Genomic DNA, 19,268 nt, shown 5'->3' with positions numbered 1-19,268 from the left:
TGTTGCTGGTACGACTCCAACTGTTGGGCCTTGATTCAACAGGAACCAACACCTACGATCGCGGCGGCAAAAATGTCAGAATGGAGTTTAGAACTCGGAGAAGACGCGTCAATGGATGACATGAGTTTCCCGAAAAAGCAGTCCACGGTCGACTGTGACATTAGCCCGGGCAGCACCTCTGCCTCTCTTTCTCTCTCCACTATGACCTTCTCTGTGTTGCGGGCGTTGCACACAATTATCGGAGACGCGCTCTCTGACATTGAACACATATACGCCAACCTCTCCGGCCCGTATGCAAGCCCGCCCCCTTCACCGACATCGCCTGTTCCCTCTTCAAACTTGGTCGATTTCCCCTCTCTCGACGCGTCATTCGATCCCCTCTCTCAAGCAGAGCAACTCACAACACATCCCACCGTGGCGGCAGCCATAAATCGTATTGTTTCTGCCGCTGGTCAGCTGAGCGCGACAGTCAATCCACCTTTCCTGACCATTTGCGACGCTGCTATGGGCTATCATCTGCCAAGTTGTCTCCGCCTTTTGGAGGCCACTCATATCCCAGAAATCCTCCGAGATGGACCGCTTCACGTTCGAGAGTTGGCAAACAAGACTGGGGTCGAACAGGGAAAGCTGGGTATGTTTTTTTTTCTCCCGAAACGCGTCTTTTTCATGCGCCGAACAGCCCATATACTCAGGCTACTCGCAACGCATCACATCCTGCGCGAAGTAGAGCCAGATGTATTCGCCACTAACCGAATTTCATCGCTGATAGATAGCGGAAGACCAGCTGCCACACTGCGAGCTAAGTTCGTACCATCCTTCCCCTTCCCTCTTGAATCGTGCATCTGGTTCTCTTCCACCTGCAAGAGCACTCCCATTACCTCGTTGAGCGTATGGGCAACTCGGATCCGAGTTTACGTGCAAGAAGCGTTGTTGCTCTAAGAAGGCGTCATAACCCTCGTCTTCTGCTTAGAAGTTCCGCCTCTGGCTGATGCTCTCTCATGTAGCCCGAAACGAAAATATGACGAAGACGGTGGTGCAGTGGCCGCCTTCGTAGGCCTCTGGTGAGTTTGTTGCGATGTCAGACGACCACTGAACAGGTTTTCAGTACCGACGAGCTACATAAAGCAAGCGCATACCTAACTGAGGCTGTCTTCCCTGATGTAGATAAGATCTTTCCGGAAGTAGAACGTTCTCTCTTTGCAAGGGCGCCTCCGTCCAACCCATCATCGACATCGACATTACCGGCCCACTCTGATCCTACTCGTGCGCCGTTCAACCACGCATTCGGATGCGCCGGAGTGGGATACTTTGCATGGTTAGAAGGCGAGGGTTGTGTTTCAGAGGTCGAGGTTGCCAAAGATCATCCCAAGAAAAACGGACATCGTCGTCTTCGAAGTATCGGTGGAAGCACAACTTCGACTTCAAGCTCGGGTTCAATCCCGCTGCCACTTCCGTTAAAGCCGAGTTCAAGTCCGCAGCCAGCGCCACCGCCCCAAATAGCGTCAAACCCGAACCAGTTCCGATTGGAGCGGTTTGGGAAAGCAATGGCAGGTACGGGCAGCTGGGAGGCTCCTGGTGCAGTGTTGGCCGGCTTCGATTGGGCCTCGCTTCCTCCAGGAAGTACAATTGTGGACGTTGGAGGCGGTATTGGGTCAACAACGATGATTCTCGCCAGCGACTACGCTGGGACCGATGGCGATGGTAGGATTTTATCTAGTGTTGCGTCATTTGCGCTGAAAGAGCTCAAGGTTTGCGCTTCGTTGTGCAAGATCGACAGGTGGTAGTGGAGATGGGAGAAAAGGCTTGGCGTGCAAAGTGTCCAGAGTTTCTCGATTCCGGCTCGGTCCGATTCCAAGGTCTGTTGTCGCCTTGATCATGCTTAGTAGACTGAGCTATCCACCAAGTTCATGACTTCTTTACCCCACAGCCCATTCTCAACGCGGCGGTATATTTTCTCCGGGTTGTGTTGCACGATTGGCCAGACGCCTTTGCCCACAAGATCCTCCTCAGACTGAGGGAGGCCGCAGGAAACGAAACTCGATTGGTGATTGCCGACTGGGTGTTACCCATGGCATGTGTAGACGACTTTGGAGTAGGAGAAGAAAGTGCTGGACAAGTCGAAGGCGCAGAGAAGATGTTGGCGCCAGCACCGCTGCTCGCTAATCTAGGCAAAGCCAGCGCGAATGTATACTGGATGGACCTCACGGTGGGTGATTTGTTGTTTCAATTTCTTAGTCTAATGCTAGGTCAGATGCAAGTAACCTTCAATGGTCAAGAACGTACGTTGCGTGAGATTGTTGGACTAGCTGCCTCTGCTGGATGGAAGGTTGTCCGTGTCACGAAAGCTCCCGGTTCGCTCTTTGGTCATATCGTAGCGATTCCCGTCGCCGTGCCCATCTCAGCCTCTCGTAGAGCTCGGTCTGGGAGCGGATCGGCCTTCTTTGAAGCTGGAGAGGCTGCCAATAGCAGGAACGCAAAGAACGGAGCTGACGACGGAGACGGGATGGAGATCGTCGAACGAGCAAGCAGTCGCTGTGGAACGCCAACTTTCGGGTCTCGAGTCAATCTGCCGAGTGTTGCGGAGGCAAAGCGAGTGCGTGGACAAAATGCACTTCAGCTCCGGAAGCCATTTGGATATGGAGCTGGTGCACCGACTGCGACAGCCACGTTTTTGAGACAGCCGGCTCCGATAAGAAAGAAGACTAAGCCTTCTCCGTTGGCCTCATCTTCGAATTCGACAGTTGCCTACTCGCCAATGCCTTCGCCAGCTCCTGGATCAGCTTCGTCGCTTCGTTCCATGACAGTAACTTCACCAAGGCCAACCCAACCTGGCTCGCCAGTCATAACACGTTCTTCTCAAGGACTGCACTCACCTATTGCTCGTAGAAGTCGAACTCCATTCCGGTCGCAATCCCAGATCCAAATTTCCCCCAGAGAGTCGCCAGTTCCCGTCGCTTCCCCCCGGCCTACTCTCAGTAGACGCTCATCTCATGCCCAATTGTCGCCAACAGGTCCTGCTAAGCAGCAAGGCTTGCGACATATGCCTTCATCGCCTGTCCTGAAACAATCATCCGACTCAAGTCGAAAACTTCAACAACAACCAAGCCCACCTTCCCCCATCCCATCTCGTATTCCCGCGTTACCACGTCGAGCCTCAATTGCGCAACTTCAACCTCCCCCGAGTTCGCCGCCGCAACCACCAGTTCCAGCCGTGCCATCAAAACTCCTTTCGCCGTTACGATCTGTTCGACGAATGGGAAGCTTACTGTTGCCTGGTCGCGCGAGTGGCGGTACACTGGATTTTGCTCGTTATGAAGAAAGCGATGACGAGGGGTTACATCGGCCTGACCTGCTTCCTGCAGGTTCGGTGCTTGCGGAAGCTGCGCAAATAGAGCGTGGCCAAGGGTTCAGTCGGGATTCGGCTAGGTCACCGGATTATTAGCTGTAGATACTAGTAGGATATGGGAATATTCATTTCGTGTGGCTGGCGTTGGAAATAGAACCTGTTGGATGGAAACGAGGCAGCGGCTCCGCAGGAGGTTCGCCGAAAACAGTGTGAGTCACGAAATTACTCTGACCAAGCCGGTGCATCAACCACTTCATTGACCTCACACAACTGATTTTCTGGCGATTATCAGCCCTCTAACTGTGTCTATCTCAACTCACTGCCTTGAAATGTCTACCCGTAGTAGATCGACGGCTTTCCGGGGGCTTTCAACCAAGTTGTGAACCCGATAAGTTCGCGGTCTCATGATGTCTGCTTGCTGATCGCAGTGTCTCGTAAGCCAACCTCCACAGCACCGCAGCTCGAGTCATCGACGGTGTCTACGCAAGCGATCCTATAAAAATGCGGCCTCTTAGCTTTTTGACAGCACCCATTTCCTTAGCTTTCCGGCTTCCCCACAAAGCCCAAAATGACAACAATTGTCTTACCACCATACACACCACCTCCCCCTGTACCTTCCTACTCCCCCAAGCCAGCAGATGACGAGTCGATTGTGGCTCATACTCCACGAATTCGCGAACTTCCGACTGGGAGTTACATCCAACGATGTGGCAACGACGCGGTCGTTCTTGCAGACCAAGACCCCGCTGCTGAAATTCCTTCTTACGGACGACAAGGTCTCATCAATGGCTTCGTGAGCGTTGAAGAACGCGAGACAGTATCCGAAATCGTGTTGAAGGTGCGTTATTCACGCGTTTCAAGCTATTAATGGCGACTAACAGCATTTACAGGTTAAGGGCAAGATGGATTTCATGATTTCGGAAGGCGGTTCAATGAGCACCAAACTGTTCAACGACAGTTTCACGTTGTGGTCTTCTCAAAAGGCTTCCACATCTGTGTCACCAAGCGCCGTCCCCTTCTCAGTGCCGATTCGCGGCAAATTTGAGGACGAAAACCTGGTGGCGCATCCGTTGCCACCCTCGTATGAAATCCCATGGACAACGGTCCCTGGGCTGTATTTCAAGAGCAGCTATTCCATTTCTGTCACGATCACTCGCTCCAGAAGTCGCAAGCTGCAATTTTTGAACAAAAGTCGCACCATCACTATTCCCTTCGAATATGTTCCACGGCTACGGCCATGGCGACCAATTCAACCCTTCTCTGACTTGCGTGCTGACGTGAAGGCCATGCCGGAGGAGTTTCGCCAACTCAGCTGGGAAGTGTCGCCCAGGCCAAAGTCAACAGCATTGCCTTTGGACCTTCATCTTTTCCTGCCCGCCGTCGAGATCTTCGGTCTTGATGACACCATCCCCTTCCATGTTCAACTTTCTGGGTCTGTGTCTGCGTTACAACACTTTGTATCACCACACAGTACACACAGTGCAGCGACAAAGACCCAGCGAAAAGAAGGACTAAGTGTCTCTCTCGTCCGGCAAGTTGCCATCGAGATCAACGGGCGACGAGCCTCCCGTGCCTTCACTCTTGCTTCTGCAGCGCTCGTACTGCAGCCGCCCTCATATGATTCCCTACCTTCCCTAGACTTCTCTGGCTCCCTTCGCCCCCACCAAAGCACCCAAACAGGCATGTTTGACATTGGTGCCGTTCGCGTACACGACTTTGTGGTCGTCGAGCTTTGGCCCATAGACTTGGATACCCTGCATGGCTATCAGACACTGCGGTACTCGCATGCTGTGAAGCTTGTCACCGATTCCTGGGTCGATGCTGGGTCGAGCGCGGGTTCAGCAATGGCTAGATTCGCCCACAGGTAGCTGAAGACAACCACGCGTGTAACAAAAACAGTCCTTTGACCGGACATCCATGCTGATTCGAGCATATTCTCTCTTTCTCTGATCGAGACTCGGTATTTCCAGAAGGCTATCCCGAGGATCACGTAAATCAGTACTACAATATCTAGTCTGACCATAGCCAAATGTGGTCATTACAAGTCTACATAGTCTATCTTCTATTCATCCAGTATACGTGTTGTAATCTTCAAAGTACCGCGCGTTTTCGCTCTACTTACTGCGTTCGGCCGAAAGGTCCGAAAATTGCCATATGTAGGACACGGACGAGTGTTGCCTATTTTGGATGACATGGATTGTGACTCACTCTCCAAGCCGCCATTATGGTGCAATACTTCGACGAGATACCGCCTAGTCTAGCCAAATGGATCGACAAGCAGCAGGTCTTTTGGGTTGCGACCGCGCCTCTGTCGGGGGATGGCCATGTCAATGTGTCTCCCAAGGGTGGGGATGGTCCGTCTCCCAGAGCTCTGCCATGCTATTCGCGGTCTATGGTTAAATGGTATTCATAGGCATGTTTCATATTGTCAACGAGCGTCAAGTGTGGTATGAGGATCTCACAGGAAGCGGTGAGGTTCCTCAATTAGCTTACTTCTCGCGTTATTGACTTTCATCATCAAGGTGTTGAGACCATTTCGCACCTCCGCGAGAACGGGCGCATCACTGTACTCTTTAACGCGTTTGAAGGGCCCCCTCGTATCGCGAGGCTATATGGAAGAGGTGTGTGTCTGCTTCAAGTTGATCTGCAAGCGCTTGGCGGCCCGAAATCCAGAATGCAACATTTTGACAACTCTGGCTTATCGTAGGAACCGTCTACGAGTTTGGGACACCCGAATTCGACACCTACATATCTCCAGAGTCGCGCAAACCCGGTACGCGCTCAATCATCGTGGTAGATGTGTTCAAGGTTGGGACGGTGAGTTTCATCTTCTCCGCCGCAAGCCGTTTTAGACCCTTCGTAGTCCTGTGGCTATTCTGTTCCTTTCTTCGACTTCAAGTCGCATCGCACCCGACTTTTGACCTGGGCAACGAATAAGGAACGTCTTGACCAGCAGCATGACGAGTCCGGGAAGCCCGACGGAGGTCTCGTGGACGGACTGAGACGATATTGGAATACCAAAAACATGCGCAGTCTCGACGGCCTGCCAGGCCTCGCTGTTGCACCGTACACAGAACAAAAGTTTTCAAAGAGAGATGTTAATTTCAAGCCCGACGATGAATCAGAGCGCACCCAATACGCCAAGATATTCCGCGGAGCAAGCTTTGTCAATATTTTGGTTGGATTCACGATGGGTGTGGCGATGACGAGCGTATATGTGCGTATGGCTCGCTCAAGTTGATTCACTCTGCTGTTTTAGATACCAATAAATTCAAAGCCATTATGGCTGGGTGAGAGGAATACACAGTGTTCAATACCTCAAGCGAACCAACCTCGACAGGCTCCAGAACCACAAAAACACCGCGTATCCGCATGGTGTCGCCGTTCGTTTTTGAGATAGTCCAGCCTATCGCGCATAGACATCATCTCGAACTTCCTTTGCTGATGTGGGTTGTAATCGAAGGTAAGTTCGGTGAACGGTGGAATGTCCTTGCAGGCCACAAAAACAATGTAGCCAACGTTGTCCTTCGAAGGGTCAATAAAGGTCCTCCACAGCAAATTCAGCACAAACAGTAGGATTAGAGTCGAAAATAACGGTTCTTGTCTCCATATTAGGATCGCAAGAATGACTGGGATCAAGTCAGTGAGAGTCGACATGGTACCACAACCAACAACTTACTTGATGAACCGGGTCCAATTTCCCGCAGGAAAAGCGTCCACGCTATACATGTGCTCCGCCGCCATGTCTTCCTCGTCATCATCAAGATTTTCTCTAGCATCCAAGTCGAAACAGTAAGATGCTTTGGTAAGATGATCAGCAGTTTCCCTTTTGCTAACGAAAGTCATGAGAAAAGGTCGAGTCTATCCAGAAATTATTTCACGCACATGAGCATGCTGTGGTTGTTTGAGTCGATCAATTGAACTTTTGTTTTGTTTTTGCTAAGCATAGACTTACCCGGTGTAAAGACCAAGCATTTTCCCCCTTGGAATTGACATGGGGGACTGGACACCCCAACCGCGTGTGTCAGTCTTCACGACTTGGATAGGGATTTGACGAGGCCGCTGAGCAACGCGATTCATGCAATCAGGTGGACATGAACAACTCTGGAGTTAAAACGGATTGAGTTGGACAGCATAGAGACCCGTAAAGAGGCTTACCTTGTTGCACTCGACGATCTCGTGCGTGTTAAACATGAAAAGGCCCTATGAAGTAGTTCGTGAAACGTGAACTTGAAGTCAATGATGATATAGTAGCTACATGAGGATTATATGCTGGCGTGTTCTGATGACACGATGGACCACTCGAATGACTGCATGTTTGGCGACAGTCACAGCCGACAATTTTGGTCGGGAGCGAAATACCGAAGTTCCTGAAAAGATAAGCCGACAGTCTCCAGACCATCCAAGACACACATGATATAGTCCCGTTCCGTGTAACGGAAGAGACTGTTGATTCCGGGAGGCACCTCTTCATCGTCGATGCTGTTGACAAATTCAATGGGCGCCGCGCCGGCTGCACGAGCCAATTTAGTCCATTCAGTTTGAACATGGTGTCTGCAGAAGATGAGAGTAGTCATAGCGCATAGGAAGGCCTTACCGGATCATATGCGTAAACGGCGCAGGCGACGAAGATGTTGACGACAAGGGTGTTGGCAGTCGGGGGGCTTGGAAGGAGGGCGGGGGTGTCATTGTCTGAGCCCAAAATCCCACGTCTTTTGGATGTGCAGCTTCGCCTTGTTTCCATGAGCGCTTATTGGATCTTCCGAAACGGTAGTTCCGCGTGGGCTTGATTTGCAGGCGTCCAGAGCGACGGGAGAGGGAGCCGTGGGGTTCGTTGTTGGCATTGACAAGGTATTGGTGAGTGTTTCCGTTAAGCATGTCTATAAAGACCGTACGGCCCTTTGCCGCATGGGGAGGAAGGTAGATCCGCGTCTGGCAGAACTGGGTTATTCGCAGTTCGATAATATAAGAGCCGCTGGTAGACCAGGCCGGTATTAGGTTCAGCTGCGCTTTCCACCCTTCGAGCACAAGGCCAAGAATGTGAACCAACCGTGCATCACGCAGCAACCGCTTCGTGGCGCGCTCCAACATGTTTTTTCGAAACGGAATTGGTGGACGAACGGCCAAAGGGGGTCCTCCAGTCTTACGGCGGCGGCGAGGTGTTAGCGACAATTGCGAAGTTTGTTGGGTCACAATCTGCTCAAGATCCTCGATGTCAAAGAGGTGCTCGTCCCAATCATCGCATAACTTCACTTTCCATTCATTCCATAACCGGTCCACCTCAGCCAAATGCGATGTTTGACGTTTTATGAACTCGACTAGCAGCTTTTTAGAATATGTCGCGACATCATTAGAAAATTCACCTTCTGCGACACCTTCAGGAAACCCCGCCAAGCTAGCTGCCATATCGGCCTTCACAAGATTGCCCTTCCACATCAAGATTTCGCGCGCAACGTTGTGCAATACGGCGTTGTCATCTTCATTGGCTAACTCGTCATCCTTGAGAGCTGGGGGGACGGGAGCAAGTGCAGCGAAAATGATGTTGGAGAGGACCGTTGCATCCGAAACGAGCAACTGAGTACGTAGCTTGGTGAAAAAAGCAACAGGATTCAGGTTTTCTTCAGATGGGGTCTGTGATGAGGAAGACGGTGTGTTAACAGCTGGGGGTGAAGTGGAGGCAGGAGGTGTAGGCAACTGTGCTGGAGGGAGATTCGGCTGTTCTTTGCTCGTAGCTAAAATCTGAGATAGGGTGGGTGCGTAGCGTCGACTTGGAAGGGATGTTAACGGGGGAGTCCAATGTAATTGAACTCCAGACCCAGACTGTGTCCCCGCCGGCGTTTGTGTGTTATCGGGCAGAGAATCTACCCCATGTTGCTCAACGACTGGGGAAAATTGAAGTCGGGATGAGGGACGCCGAGAGGAAGCTCTGTGGATGGGCAAGTGCCCATTTGTTTCGCCAGTTTTGGACAAGTCATCTCGTCTAGCCTGAGCCATATTCTGGTTAGACGAGCCGGCCCGTTCTACTGGGCACGCGTAGAGGTTGATATCGGACTTGGATGCCGAAATCTGGATCAAATGAGTCAACTTGTTCGAAAAGTGTTGTGAGAGCAAACCGTATCGACAATGAGGCGTTTACCGTCGACGAGTCTGTTATTCAGGCTGAAGGTGAAATCATCTATATCACAAGGTCAATAAGTCGCAAGGAAGAGCAATAAACAAACGAACCTGACTTTTTTTGAAATGTATCCTGTAATATCTTAGCCTTGACCTCGCCCAGGAGCACTAGGAGACGTGACTATTCACCGCGTATCGTTCATAAAGCTCTGAGAAAGTGAGATGGGTGTCAGACGCAGACACTCTAAATGTCATTGGGTCTAATTGTAGAAGCTGAGCATGCGCGTGCAAAGGTAAAAAGAAAGGCTTACCCTTATTTGGCCTGACAATGCTAATTTTTAGCATCATGGAGCATGTGATGGTATCTCCTTCAGCAACGCCAGCCTAAAAAAAATTGGAATATTTAAATAGGTTTGAAGAATAATAATACAAACACTGAGTGGTGAGTCTGTATCTTTCAACCATTTCCTCCCATAGGAGAAGCTCAGAGAACCTGTAGATGTGACACGTCAAAAGTCTACTGAGCAGTGAGGAAAGACTCGGATCTGAGCATACCCTCTTTCTTGCTTAAAAGTGACTAAACAAGGAATTGTGAGTGATTGCTCGAGAGGCGTCACAAATTGAAACGAGATACCTCGATGGCGCGAAACGCAGAAGCAAGAGCTTTCCCGCGTGGATGAGTAATCGGGTAACGCTGGAAACGATCTTATGGACCAGATGAGACGGGATGCATTGCAGAACTAATTTTCTTACCATTTTGTGGGGCAAAATTCAATGTTATTGTCTCTGCTGGTAAAGGCATGCTCGCAAATTAGCGGGAGAAGGCAAGTCAGAACGTGACTGATGAGATCATAACAGACCTTGTCACGATTGTAGGTGCGCAAAAAAATGAACAATGAAGTGGAGATTCCAAAAAGTGCGCAAGGCAAAGCAGGACGCGCTTCTCGGTCACGCGTCTAGTTCAACTTTCTTCAGTTTTGATTTGAACAAAAGTTGAACCGTAGTCCAGGCCAAGGGCCCAAGACTAGATTCTCTGATGTTCGATTACTCGAGTCAGTAGCTCAACCGACAAAGGAAAATGGACCCACATATCACCTATGTAACAGATATTCGATCCTGAAAGTAGTCTCTCGGAGTCTGTTTCTGGTTCTAAGCAAGCAGTAAAGTAAATCCCAATTTAAGACTTAAAAAAGAACCAGTCCCTTCTTACTGTAGTATAGCTTCAGACTTATGGTTTATGTTCAGACCTATTCGAATTCAAACCGTGAGCTGCGGTCGTCGTTATCGTTGGGGGCCGGGCCGCCCGGGCGGCCGGACTGCATAAGCAATGTGACGTCACTGACACGCACAGCATTTGCTTCCCCAATATATCCTTACGCGACTTCTGGCTCCCATTGGTTCGTCCTAACCCCGACCTGGCCATCCTACCTGACCACCATGCACCTCTCAATCAAGGATGCCCTCCTTCCCCAACCAGCGAGCTTTTACAAGAAGAAGCATTACGAAGTCCATGATGTCTTGGGCAACGGAACTTTTGGCAAAGTCGTCGTTAGTAGCTCCTCATATTTGGAGTCCATTCCCGTTCCATTCATGAAGAAATGTAGCACGCAACCTGGCATGTGCCGCAAGAACAGGCGGCTCTGGCTGAACATGGGGCATCAGCTGGTATCGAATCAGACTCTTCGTCTCGACTATCGAGGGCGAACTCAAACATTTCCAAGCCTTCGCGCTCTCGATCGCCATCACCGTCCGCTACTTCTACAAGCGCGATAAAGAAAGAGGTGGCACTTAAGCTCATTCCGAAAAAGAAAGTAAAAGGCAATGAAGCTAGCGTTTGGGGGGAGATGGAGGTGCTTAAAGGACTCGATCACCCGAATATCGTGTGTGATGCTTTCCTTTCCTTGTCTCCTTGTTGACACATCGCTGGCAGGTCAAATTCTACGAATGGTTCGAATCGCGCACAAAATACTACCTATCGTTCGAGCTAGCTGTCGGTGGAGAGTTATTTTATCGCATCCAGGAGAAGGGCAAGTTCACGGAAAAAGACGCTGTAAATGTGGTCAAGTAAGTCGAGCAATTCCCTCTTGACCCTTTGTAACACCTTTAGATCGATATTATCTGGTGTCCAGTACTTGCACGACCATGACATTGTTCATCGAGACCTCAAGTAAGCTTCTTTTCGGTCGGTTTCGGGCGTCTTTAACCCATTTCCAGACCTGAAAATATCCTCTACCGTACAAAGGATGCTCAAAGCGACATTGTTATAGCCGATTTCGGGATGTCGGTGTCAGTCCCGGCCCCGAAGTACTTGTCTGATCAACACCATTAGCGCAAAGCACCTCCATGCTTCGGACGAACAACTGTTGTCGTTAGCGGGAAGCCCAGGTTACGTCGCTCCTGAAGTCCTCACCAAACAAGGCCACGGGAAGGCCGTAGATGTTTGGGGAACAGGTGTCATCACCTACGTCCTACTCTGCGGTTATACGCCTTTCCGAGCAGAAAACCCCGAGGCGCTCATGAAGGAGACTATCGCTGCCAAAATCGAATTTCATACCAAGTATTGGAAGAATGTCTCGGACGAAGGTGTGCATGTTGTTGACCTTCCAAGTGGATTTGTCCAACCCAAGACTTCAGGCAAAGCTTTTGTGAAACGATTGCTCAATCCAAACCCTTCCGAGAGACCAACAGCAGCAGAAGCTCTAAATGATACAGTTCGTAGTCCTATTGTGGGATCGAGTTGTCTTTCTAATTGTATCTAGTGGTTGACAACCCATGACCCTTCGACGGAACACGATCTTGGTGCTGGTCTGCGGGAGAATTTCGACCCTCGTGCTCGCTGGCGATCTGCCATCGCAAGTGCTCGTGCTTTAAGCCGACTTAACAGTGGCTTGTTGGCCCAGCGTGAACGGGAAAAGAAGAAGCAAAGTGGTTGGGCGGCTGTCAGTGATGACGACGATGATGACGAAGAAGAGGAGAATGGTAAATCAAGCGGTGGATTGAGTCCCGGCCTAACCCCAGCAACTACACAACCCGGATTGAGTCCTGGCGGAGGGGAGGCGGACAATAAACACGTTTCAGTCACACCGCCGCCCCCAGCAACTGAAAACGAACAAGAAATGACCGAAGAACCGGAAGGCATAGACGGAGAGGAAGATGTCAAGCCAAAACCTAAACCACATCCACATGCGAAGCCGGGCGAAGACGACGATTTGCCCATGCCCGGGTCATTTGACATGTCCGGTCCATCGACTGAGGGTCAAGGTTGGGGGGAAATGTTAAGGAAGTTGACTCTACGACAGTGATGATTGCAAACCAAAGACACTACAGTAATACATGTACAAAAGTTGGTCGAAGCGAAGAGATACCCTGTGACATTGCTACACTCAATCTCCCGCCCAAATCATGGGCAACTTACAGTCCGGTTTCGTGGAGCGGAGACGTGGCGGATTTGCCCTACTTGACAACCCGAGCCGCAAGGATAGTGGGTTCCCATATGCCGGTGCATGTCAGTCAATCGTTGGGGAACACCGAATTGCGGGCAAGAGGAAACCTGGCATGCTAAACGAGTTTGATGGTTGGGCAGACCACGAATACGAATACGGATGATGGTGCAGCCCAGAAGCAGAAGGTGACGCAGGTCAGGGGGAATAAGAGTTGCGTTTGGCGGAAGTCGAGCGCCGTTCGCTATCGCTTCGAGGACAGCTGAATAAGATATTGGTTTTTGGCTCTGCATGCGCCACGCGACAGTAGAGGTTCGTTCACGTGGCGCAAGTGAGTTTTGCCTAGCTTTGGTTGTTCTGCGGGCTCGGGTCCGTCCAGTTGCTGATTTCGAGGCCTTGCGGGAGTTTATTTTCGACTTGTGTAACGCTGTCTGTTGCTGGTCAAGAAACGGAGTGATGGGCCGGTGTTCGTTACCGAATTCGGAGGTCTTAAGCGATGGCCACTCCTCGTCCATAAAGCTGAAGGTATCCTCTACAGAATAAACGTCGCCAAATAATTCATCCGCAAAATAGCTCTGTTCTGCGGCTGCCAAGCAGTAGTCCTGCCCCTCCCTGTCGTCATCCACCAAGCCAGCAGCGGACGATGTAACCTCAGAATCGGAGGTCCCGTCGTAAAAAAGGTCTTCATTATCTCCAGAAGCAAGATATGGCTCATATGCGCATGCGTCTGCCGGATCGACAGTCCCGTGACCGTCTATGCCCCACGAAAAGCGCTCAGCAAGTACATCTTCCGAAGGAGGGAACTGCCAAAGTGGATCCGGTGGCGCTGTCTCGTTTAGTATATCGAAGACACTCTCGCATGACGAGAAAGTACGTGGAGAATACGTGTTTCTTTTTCTTCGGCGTCGGGATGAGGAGAAATCGTGGGAGGACATTTCGAAGGTTGACAACGAGAGAGTGCATGAAGGATTGTAGTGGTAACGGCCAGCGTATACCTTGATGAAGGGGTATTGAAGTCCGAATTTGTCGTCCATATCCAGTGGTTCGAGTTGGTCGAGCGACGTCAACTGCGCGGTTTATATAGAACATAGAATAGAACAAAGGACGCATTGCGGATTGGCGACAAGCTTTGACTCTTTTCAGGGGCTGAAAAGGCTGATTATACCAGTCGAATTCCAGCTGTTGGCAAAATCATAGGCCACCCAAGCTTGAGATGTCACTGGTGACCACCATACATTCTCCACACTCGGCTGCTTGCCAGCAAATGGATTTGTGGAGCGCATAGCCAGATTGGGGCAAATCACCCGTCAATCCTTGAGTGACGAAAATTCGAGGTGGCCTATAATTTTGCCAACAGCTGTCAAAGGGTATTGTCATTCACTGGCACCATTATCATACTTGATGGCTTGCAATGGGCTTGATGGCTTGCAATGGGCTCAGCAGAATATGCACGTATCTCCCTTTCATTGCTTGTAGTTCCCGTCAGCTTGAATGAATCCAACAGTCCTCGACGAAATGGCCGTCTTGCGTGTCATTGCCACACTTTGAACCAAAATGCGGCATGCGGAAAAGAGAAATTGACTGTGACGGTATAGTCACCTCTCTCAAGTTCGAAGTTATCAACCACTTGGAGTTGGCCGTATGCAATTCACACCGGCCGTTGTCCTATCTGACCTCTGATTTAGTGTGCAACTGGCTTTCTCGAAAAGGTCTGGTCCGAGCAAAAACTGGTAATCCCCACTTTGTCGAGTCGTATTTAGCTCGGCGCCATTTCCCAGTATCATGGACAACGCTCCTGCGACGCCCACACAACGCAACGCTACGAGCAACTTGTAGGCCTTATACCTCGCCACAACTGCATGTCCGCCAGAATTTCGGGGATACACAGCAATGCTGTGTCTATTCCTGGTTCGTCGTCCTTACCTCCATGCTGTAGGCCGACATCCTCACGCTCTGCACAGACAGACAATATATTGCGCCCGGACTCGTGGTCGATGCCAACCTTTCTCCAACGGGCTGTTCCCTGCTGAATATCATCCAGATTCAGCAAGCCGGGGCCAGAGTTGCGTTCGCATCGACTTCGCGCCCGTAAACTTGCCACGCCCCCTATCTGGGTCCCCGACGGCGGGAGGGAGACTTGGAGGATACTTGGATAATCTTGTCCCCTCGATATAAACCCTCGAACTTGGGCTGATTATTGAAACCAAGGGTTCTCATCGTAAAGCCCTCGTTTCTACGTATCGTGTGGATCATCTTCGTGTCTCCCATGGCTCTTTCTCGCCGTGATTAAACAGAGGATGGCTTTTTCTTTTTCAACTTGGGTAGGCATTGGTGATGGCTGATTTCCCAAATCCCATGTCATGTCTGATTTTGGTATCAGCTCGAAACTTTGTCGCTTGATTTTTGCGCCTATCCTCTGGCTTGCTCCACCCACCATGTCCTTCCAGAGTGTAGGCCGGGGCGAGCGTTGGCGAGACTCGCATCATCACCATCAAATCCCCGCCTCCCCGACGGCGGCACGGAACATTTTATGCACTCTTGCAAGTGGTCGGGCCATCGGCCACTCTCAAGCTCTGATATTGTGCTCCACGGGCTGACGATCCAAGTCTCTGGGTGAAGAAAGACATGGCCCACGATACGCGAATGCTCGATTAATCTCGCTGGTGACGTCGACAGCTATGGAGAGGCTTGCCACTCGACCTCGGCTGGTCTTGCAGCGATAGTGCGAGTTTCTAGGGTTGTTTTCGTGCCCTAGACTCTGTCCGCATGCCTTTATGGCTTCTTCAATTTCATCAGGTATTCACTCTCATGTTCATCCCAGACCAATCGAGTGATGGGATTCTCCGAGTCGCACTGGCAAGCCGCACGCAAGATAGCGATAAGTGGTTGCTGTAGACTGGCCGGCTTGGTTTCATCCAACGGCCGATGTCCGACTTGGACAGCGATCCACTCGTAGCATCATCGCCAATCAACTTCCCTTCACGGGCAGCGGAGCGAGTCTCCGGACTCCCAATAACCGGAAATCGAGGACGCGGATGCTACAAAACGCTTCAAATAGCCCTTGGCGTGTGTGCGATACGGATGTATGGGATCAGTCTGGGAGCAAACGCCCATTAATTCGAGCCAAGCACCTGCAGATTGCGAAATGTCACAACTCCCGTGGTCTGTTGATATGAACAAGCCATTATCGTATATCTGACAAACCGGTATATAGGCGCAGAATCCAAGTTCTCAAGCGGCGGACGATGAGCAACTCTCCTGTAGGTCGGACCAAGGCACCATGTCAACGGATTTGAGGCTTCAACTCGAACGTCGACGGCTGCCAGCGTTCTGTGGATGTAAGCAACCTGTCTAGCTAAGCATGTTCTGAAACCTTGCTGTGCGCCTAGATTGAAGATATTCCTGCCTATTCTTTCTAACGGCCTGGGCCAACTGAGGTCGACTTGGACGGGGACTCGGTTATTCAGACGCCGTACGGGCACTTGCCGACAACCTCCCACTAGCACTGCTTCCAAGCTCCACGTGGACAAGAAGTACTCTAGCCTCCGCGGGTGGCATTCTGGCCCGAAACTCGATCGTCAACTTGAACAGATTATCTGGTAACTTGAATACTAGCGCATGCGAGTCGCGACTCCGCGGACTAGAGAATATAATTTAAGTTATGTGCATGGTCAGCTTTCAAATTTACTGTGACATCGCATTGAATTCCCTCCAGTCGTCTTCGCTGCAGCAGCCGTTTCAATATGACATGATTGGGCAGCCCATTTCTGATAAATGACCACTACAGCAAAGCTCATGTGGGGACTTAGAACTGTTTAAATCAGACGAGTCGTAAGTCAATGGCTTTTTTGGCACCGAGACGACCGACATTTTATTAGATTATCTCTACCATCTTATCTTATCGATATCCCGGCTCGGACCGATCCGACCTCATCAATGGTTGCTTAGTCACTTCTTTGCTTTTTCCTGCGCCTCTATTGCTATCTTACTCAAACTTTGAGCCGGTACTGAATTATCCCAATCTACGGCAGATATCGGGTCATATAGAGCTCGACTAGGAAGGGCCTCCGAGTCTCCAAAATTTAGACCGATAACAGCACATAATAATGGTCCATTCCAGCACCATTCTGGTTCCAAGACTCTGCGAGACATCAAGCTCCAACTAGCCTCACTAAAGTCTCTCCGCTAGAGGCATGCTTATCGACATTCGAGTTCTTCTCCCTGGCTCCGAGCGTGTACTGAAAAAAGCTATGGCTTGCCGTTGTCGGTGCCGATATATATGGCACGAATTGTCTCTCGGTGACTGTCGTTAAGCCTGACTCCGCGGACTTGAGTCAACTGCAGTACCTAACATGGACCGCCACGGCTTCTGGACTTCAGATCGCATTGTATTCATACCCAATGGTTCCGCTGTTTACTTTTAGCTGCCTCGGGGGCGCGAGAAGTGTACAAGTTTGTCAGCACGAGCACACGTTCGAGCTATCTCTGGCCGTCCCGTCGTCCGACCGAAATTTCGACAACTCGGAGAATGCGTGATGGGCCCTGAGGCGCGGAGGCGGTGAGGTGAAGACGGAGATAATGGGTGGAATCGCTCAATCCGGCAGCACCATTCATAAAAGCATGAAAGAAACGAGAAAACCGGCCAGTAACAATGAATTGTGATTATTCCGGGAGGACGGCGCCCGCGCACCGAAACCCTTGGGCAGTGGGCACACAAAGCATAAAGGTTGTACGAGTAACGGAACGCGTCGAAGAAGAAAAGCCTTTTTGACAAGCAGTCGACGGGGATCAGTGTGTACTCCAGAAGCGCGCAATCGGTGAGAGTGAGACTCAGACTCGGAGGTGGCTGAGTAAATTTGGTGCGATAAGATAGGGGGAAGATAACGATGGTACTGATTGATGCCATCTACTAGAGGCTGTTTCAACCTCGAAACTAAGGACGAGGGCCCTTCTTTGACGAGCACCGGGCTTCATTGTCCAAGTGGCCGGGATGTCCCATCCAGGCATGGTTTGTTGTCTCTAGCTTCTTTTATAGACCGTGTCAATCGCCGGCGATCTAGAAGACTCAGAAGTCTCTCTAGTGCAGGCTTCGCCTTCGATACAATGATTCCTGCTGTCCACCGCGCTGTAGAACAAAGAAAGCGCTGGCATTTTCCGCATTCCAGGGCTCGAAATGGAGAGGGGCTGGAACAAGTACCGAGATGTTGAGAGTCGAGATTCGACCGCCGAGCGAGTACTCACCCCCAAACGCACTTGGTCCTACTTTGTCTTGAGACGCACCAGAATCCAGGCGGCGACAGATATCTTCCGCGGCCCGGCGTAGCCTGGGAAGAACGCGACTTGTCACGCGGTGACGCATGATCAACGATCACAAATCATGTGGCCTCTGATCTGCAATCATGCGGATCAGGAAGGATGGGCGCAATTCCCGAAAGGACGCGTCGGCGTCGGCGTACATAGTGACGTGATCCCCGACGCGGACGATGATGAGGGTGCAAGTTGGATCAAGAGGGGGGAAAATAATTTCAAAAAAAATCAGTTGTGGTCCTTAGCACAAGTCTTGCCTATCAGGCTCTGGCGGCCGGAGAGCGCGTGCGCAAGAAAAAGAGAGGCTTTGGACGTAGCTGTTACATAAGTATCTACCGACGCTGGCGCTTGCTTCAAGAATAACTTTGTCAGCTTTGTCATATTTTACATCCGTTGGAATGACGTTCAATCAGGCACCTGCGGTTTTACGCACAGAAAAAATTTGCAAAGTTTGACGCGTTGACGACGAAACATGGCGCGCCTGACCGCAAGGCGGCGCAAGCATTGGCTCTGTTCTTTTTCCTGTTTGCCGAGCGCTCCTAACAGTTGGATGACCAATCCAGTGCGACTTGCAAGACGCGTACCCAAAGATCATCATTCGACCATTCAGTCCAGTTCACGGAGCGGAGGTGGTGAGCGGCGGAATTTAGCTCGTCAGCCAGAGTAGATAGTATGCCAGTGACCAGTTAGAATTGAGCTGGAATTTGAACGGTGTTCTCTGCAGCGAAGTATGGACAACCCGGAAAACTTCAATTGGCTTGCCTCTCCGTTGACGTCGACATCTGCAACTGTATAAGCGGCAACTCAACAAAGCGAACGAGAAGACATCCCATGAAGATGGCGCATCCGAGCCCATTCCGCAACCCCGGCCGACTGGTTACTGGGCCTTCCTCCGTAGCATTTCGTTTTGGTAACAGTCGCTGAGATTGAACTTGAAGGGGTATTTAGATTTGCCACTCGCAAGTAGAAATGGCGCAAGTCCGATCGTCAGAGGCAGCGGATGCAAAATCACGGTCAATTGGAGGTCGTCATGGCCCCCTGCTCAAAACAACGGGACCTTC

General features: G+C 50.8%; 6 protein-coding genes across 6 annotated transcripts; 4 read left to right on the top strand and 2 right to left on the bottom strand.

The window, feature by feature from the left end:
• Positions 1-201: 201 nt before the first annotated feature.
• On the top strand, positions 202-3,442 carry MIND_00592500 (O-methyltransferase; the record flags this gene model as incomplete). The annotated part of the gene is made up of 7 exons (XM_037362683.1): positions 202-631; positions 680-803; positions 1,005-1,061; positions 1,106-1,701; positions 1,749-1,856; positions 1,905-2,206; positions 2,252-3,442. 7 exons carry the CDS (start codon positions 202-204, stop codon positions 3,440-3,442), a joined length of 2,808 nt encoding a protein of 935 aa, XP_037220604.1.
• Positions 3,443-3,914: 472 nt separating this feature from the next.
• On the top strand, positions 3,915-5,214 carry MIND_00592400 (uncharacterized protein; the record flags this gene model as incomplete). The annotated part of the gene is made up of 2 exons (XM_037362682.1): positions 3,915-4,184; positions 4,237-5,214. 2 exons carry the CDS (start codon positions 3,915-3,917, stop codon positions 5,212-5,214), a joined length of 1,248 nt encoding a protein of 415 aa, XP_037220603.1.
• A 356-nt stretch (positions 5,215-5,570) lies between these two features.
• MIND_00592300 (Pyridoxamine phosphate oxidase) lies at positions 5,571-6,587 on the top strand (the record flags this gene model as incomplete). Its single annotated transcript, XM_037362681.1, has 5 exons — positions 5,571-5,700; positions 5,760-5,816; positions 5,869-5,967; positions 6,054-6,163; positions 6,210-6,587. 5 exons carry the CDS (start codon positions 5,571-5,573, stop codon positions 6,585-6,587), a joined length of 774 nt encoding a protein of 257 aa, XP_037220602.1.
• A 77-nt stretch (positions 6,588-6,664) lies between these two features.
• Positions 6,665-9,715, bottom strand: MIND_00592200 (SET-domain-containing protein; the record flags this gene model as incomplete). Its single annotated transcript, XM_037362680.1, has 12 exons — positions 6,665-6,871; positions 6,918-6,975; positions 7,026-7,178; positions 7,232-7,240; positions 7,302-7,450; positions 7,505-7,549; positions 7,605-7,716; positions 7,760-7,900; positions 7,944-9,412; positions 9,460-9,521; positions 9,572-9,593; positions 9,650-9,715. The coding sequence occupies 12 exons, from the start codon at positions 9,713-9,715 to the stop codon at positions 6,665-6,667; spliced, it is 2,493 nt and encodes an 830-aa protein (XP_037220601.1).
• Positions 9,716-10,897: 1,182 nt separating this feature from the next.
• MIND_00592100 (Protein kinase domain-containing protein) lies at positions 10,898-12,762 on the top strand (the record flags this gene model as incomplete). Its single annotated transcript, XM_037362679.1, has 7 exons — positions 10,898-11,008; positions 11,065-11,340; positions 11,391-11,524; positions 11,568-11,627; positions 11,675-11,740; positions 11,790-12,171; positions 12,220-12,762. The coding sequence occupies 7 exons, from the start codon at positions 10,898-10,900 to the stop codon at positions 12,760-12,762; spliced, it is 1,572 nt and encodes a 523-aa protein (XP_037220600.1).
• A 480-nt stretch (positions 12,763-13,242) lies between these two features.
• MIND_00592000 (uncharacterized protein) lies at positions 13,243-13,934 on the bottom strand (the record flags this gene model as incomplete). Its single annotated transcript, XM_037362678.1, has 2 exons — positions 13,243-13,331; positions 13,376-13,934. 2 exons carry the CDS (start codon positions 13,932-13,934, stop codon positions 13,243-13,245), a joined length of 648 nt encoding a protein of 215 aa, XP_037220599.1.
• Between the last annotated feature and the right edge of the window lie 5,334 nt (positions 13,935-19,268).

This window comes from Mycena indigotica (genome assembly GCF_014461135.1).
Source record: "Mycena indigotica strain 171206Taipei chromosome Unknown Mind.scaff0005, whole genome shotgun sequence".
Classification (NCBI taxonomy): Eukaryota; Fungi; Basidiomycota; class Agaricomycetes; order Agaricales; family Mycenaceae; genus Mycena; species Mycena indigotica.
Note: the sequence above shows the minus strand (reverse complement) of the source record. Positions and strands in the feature narration are given on the sequence as shown.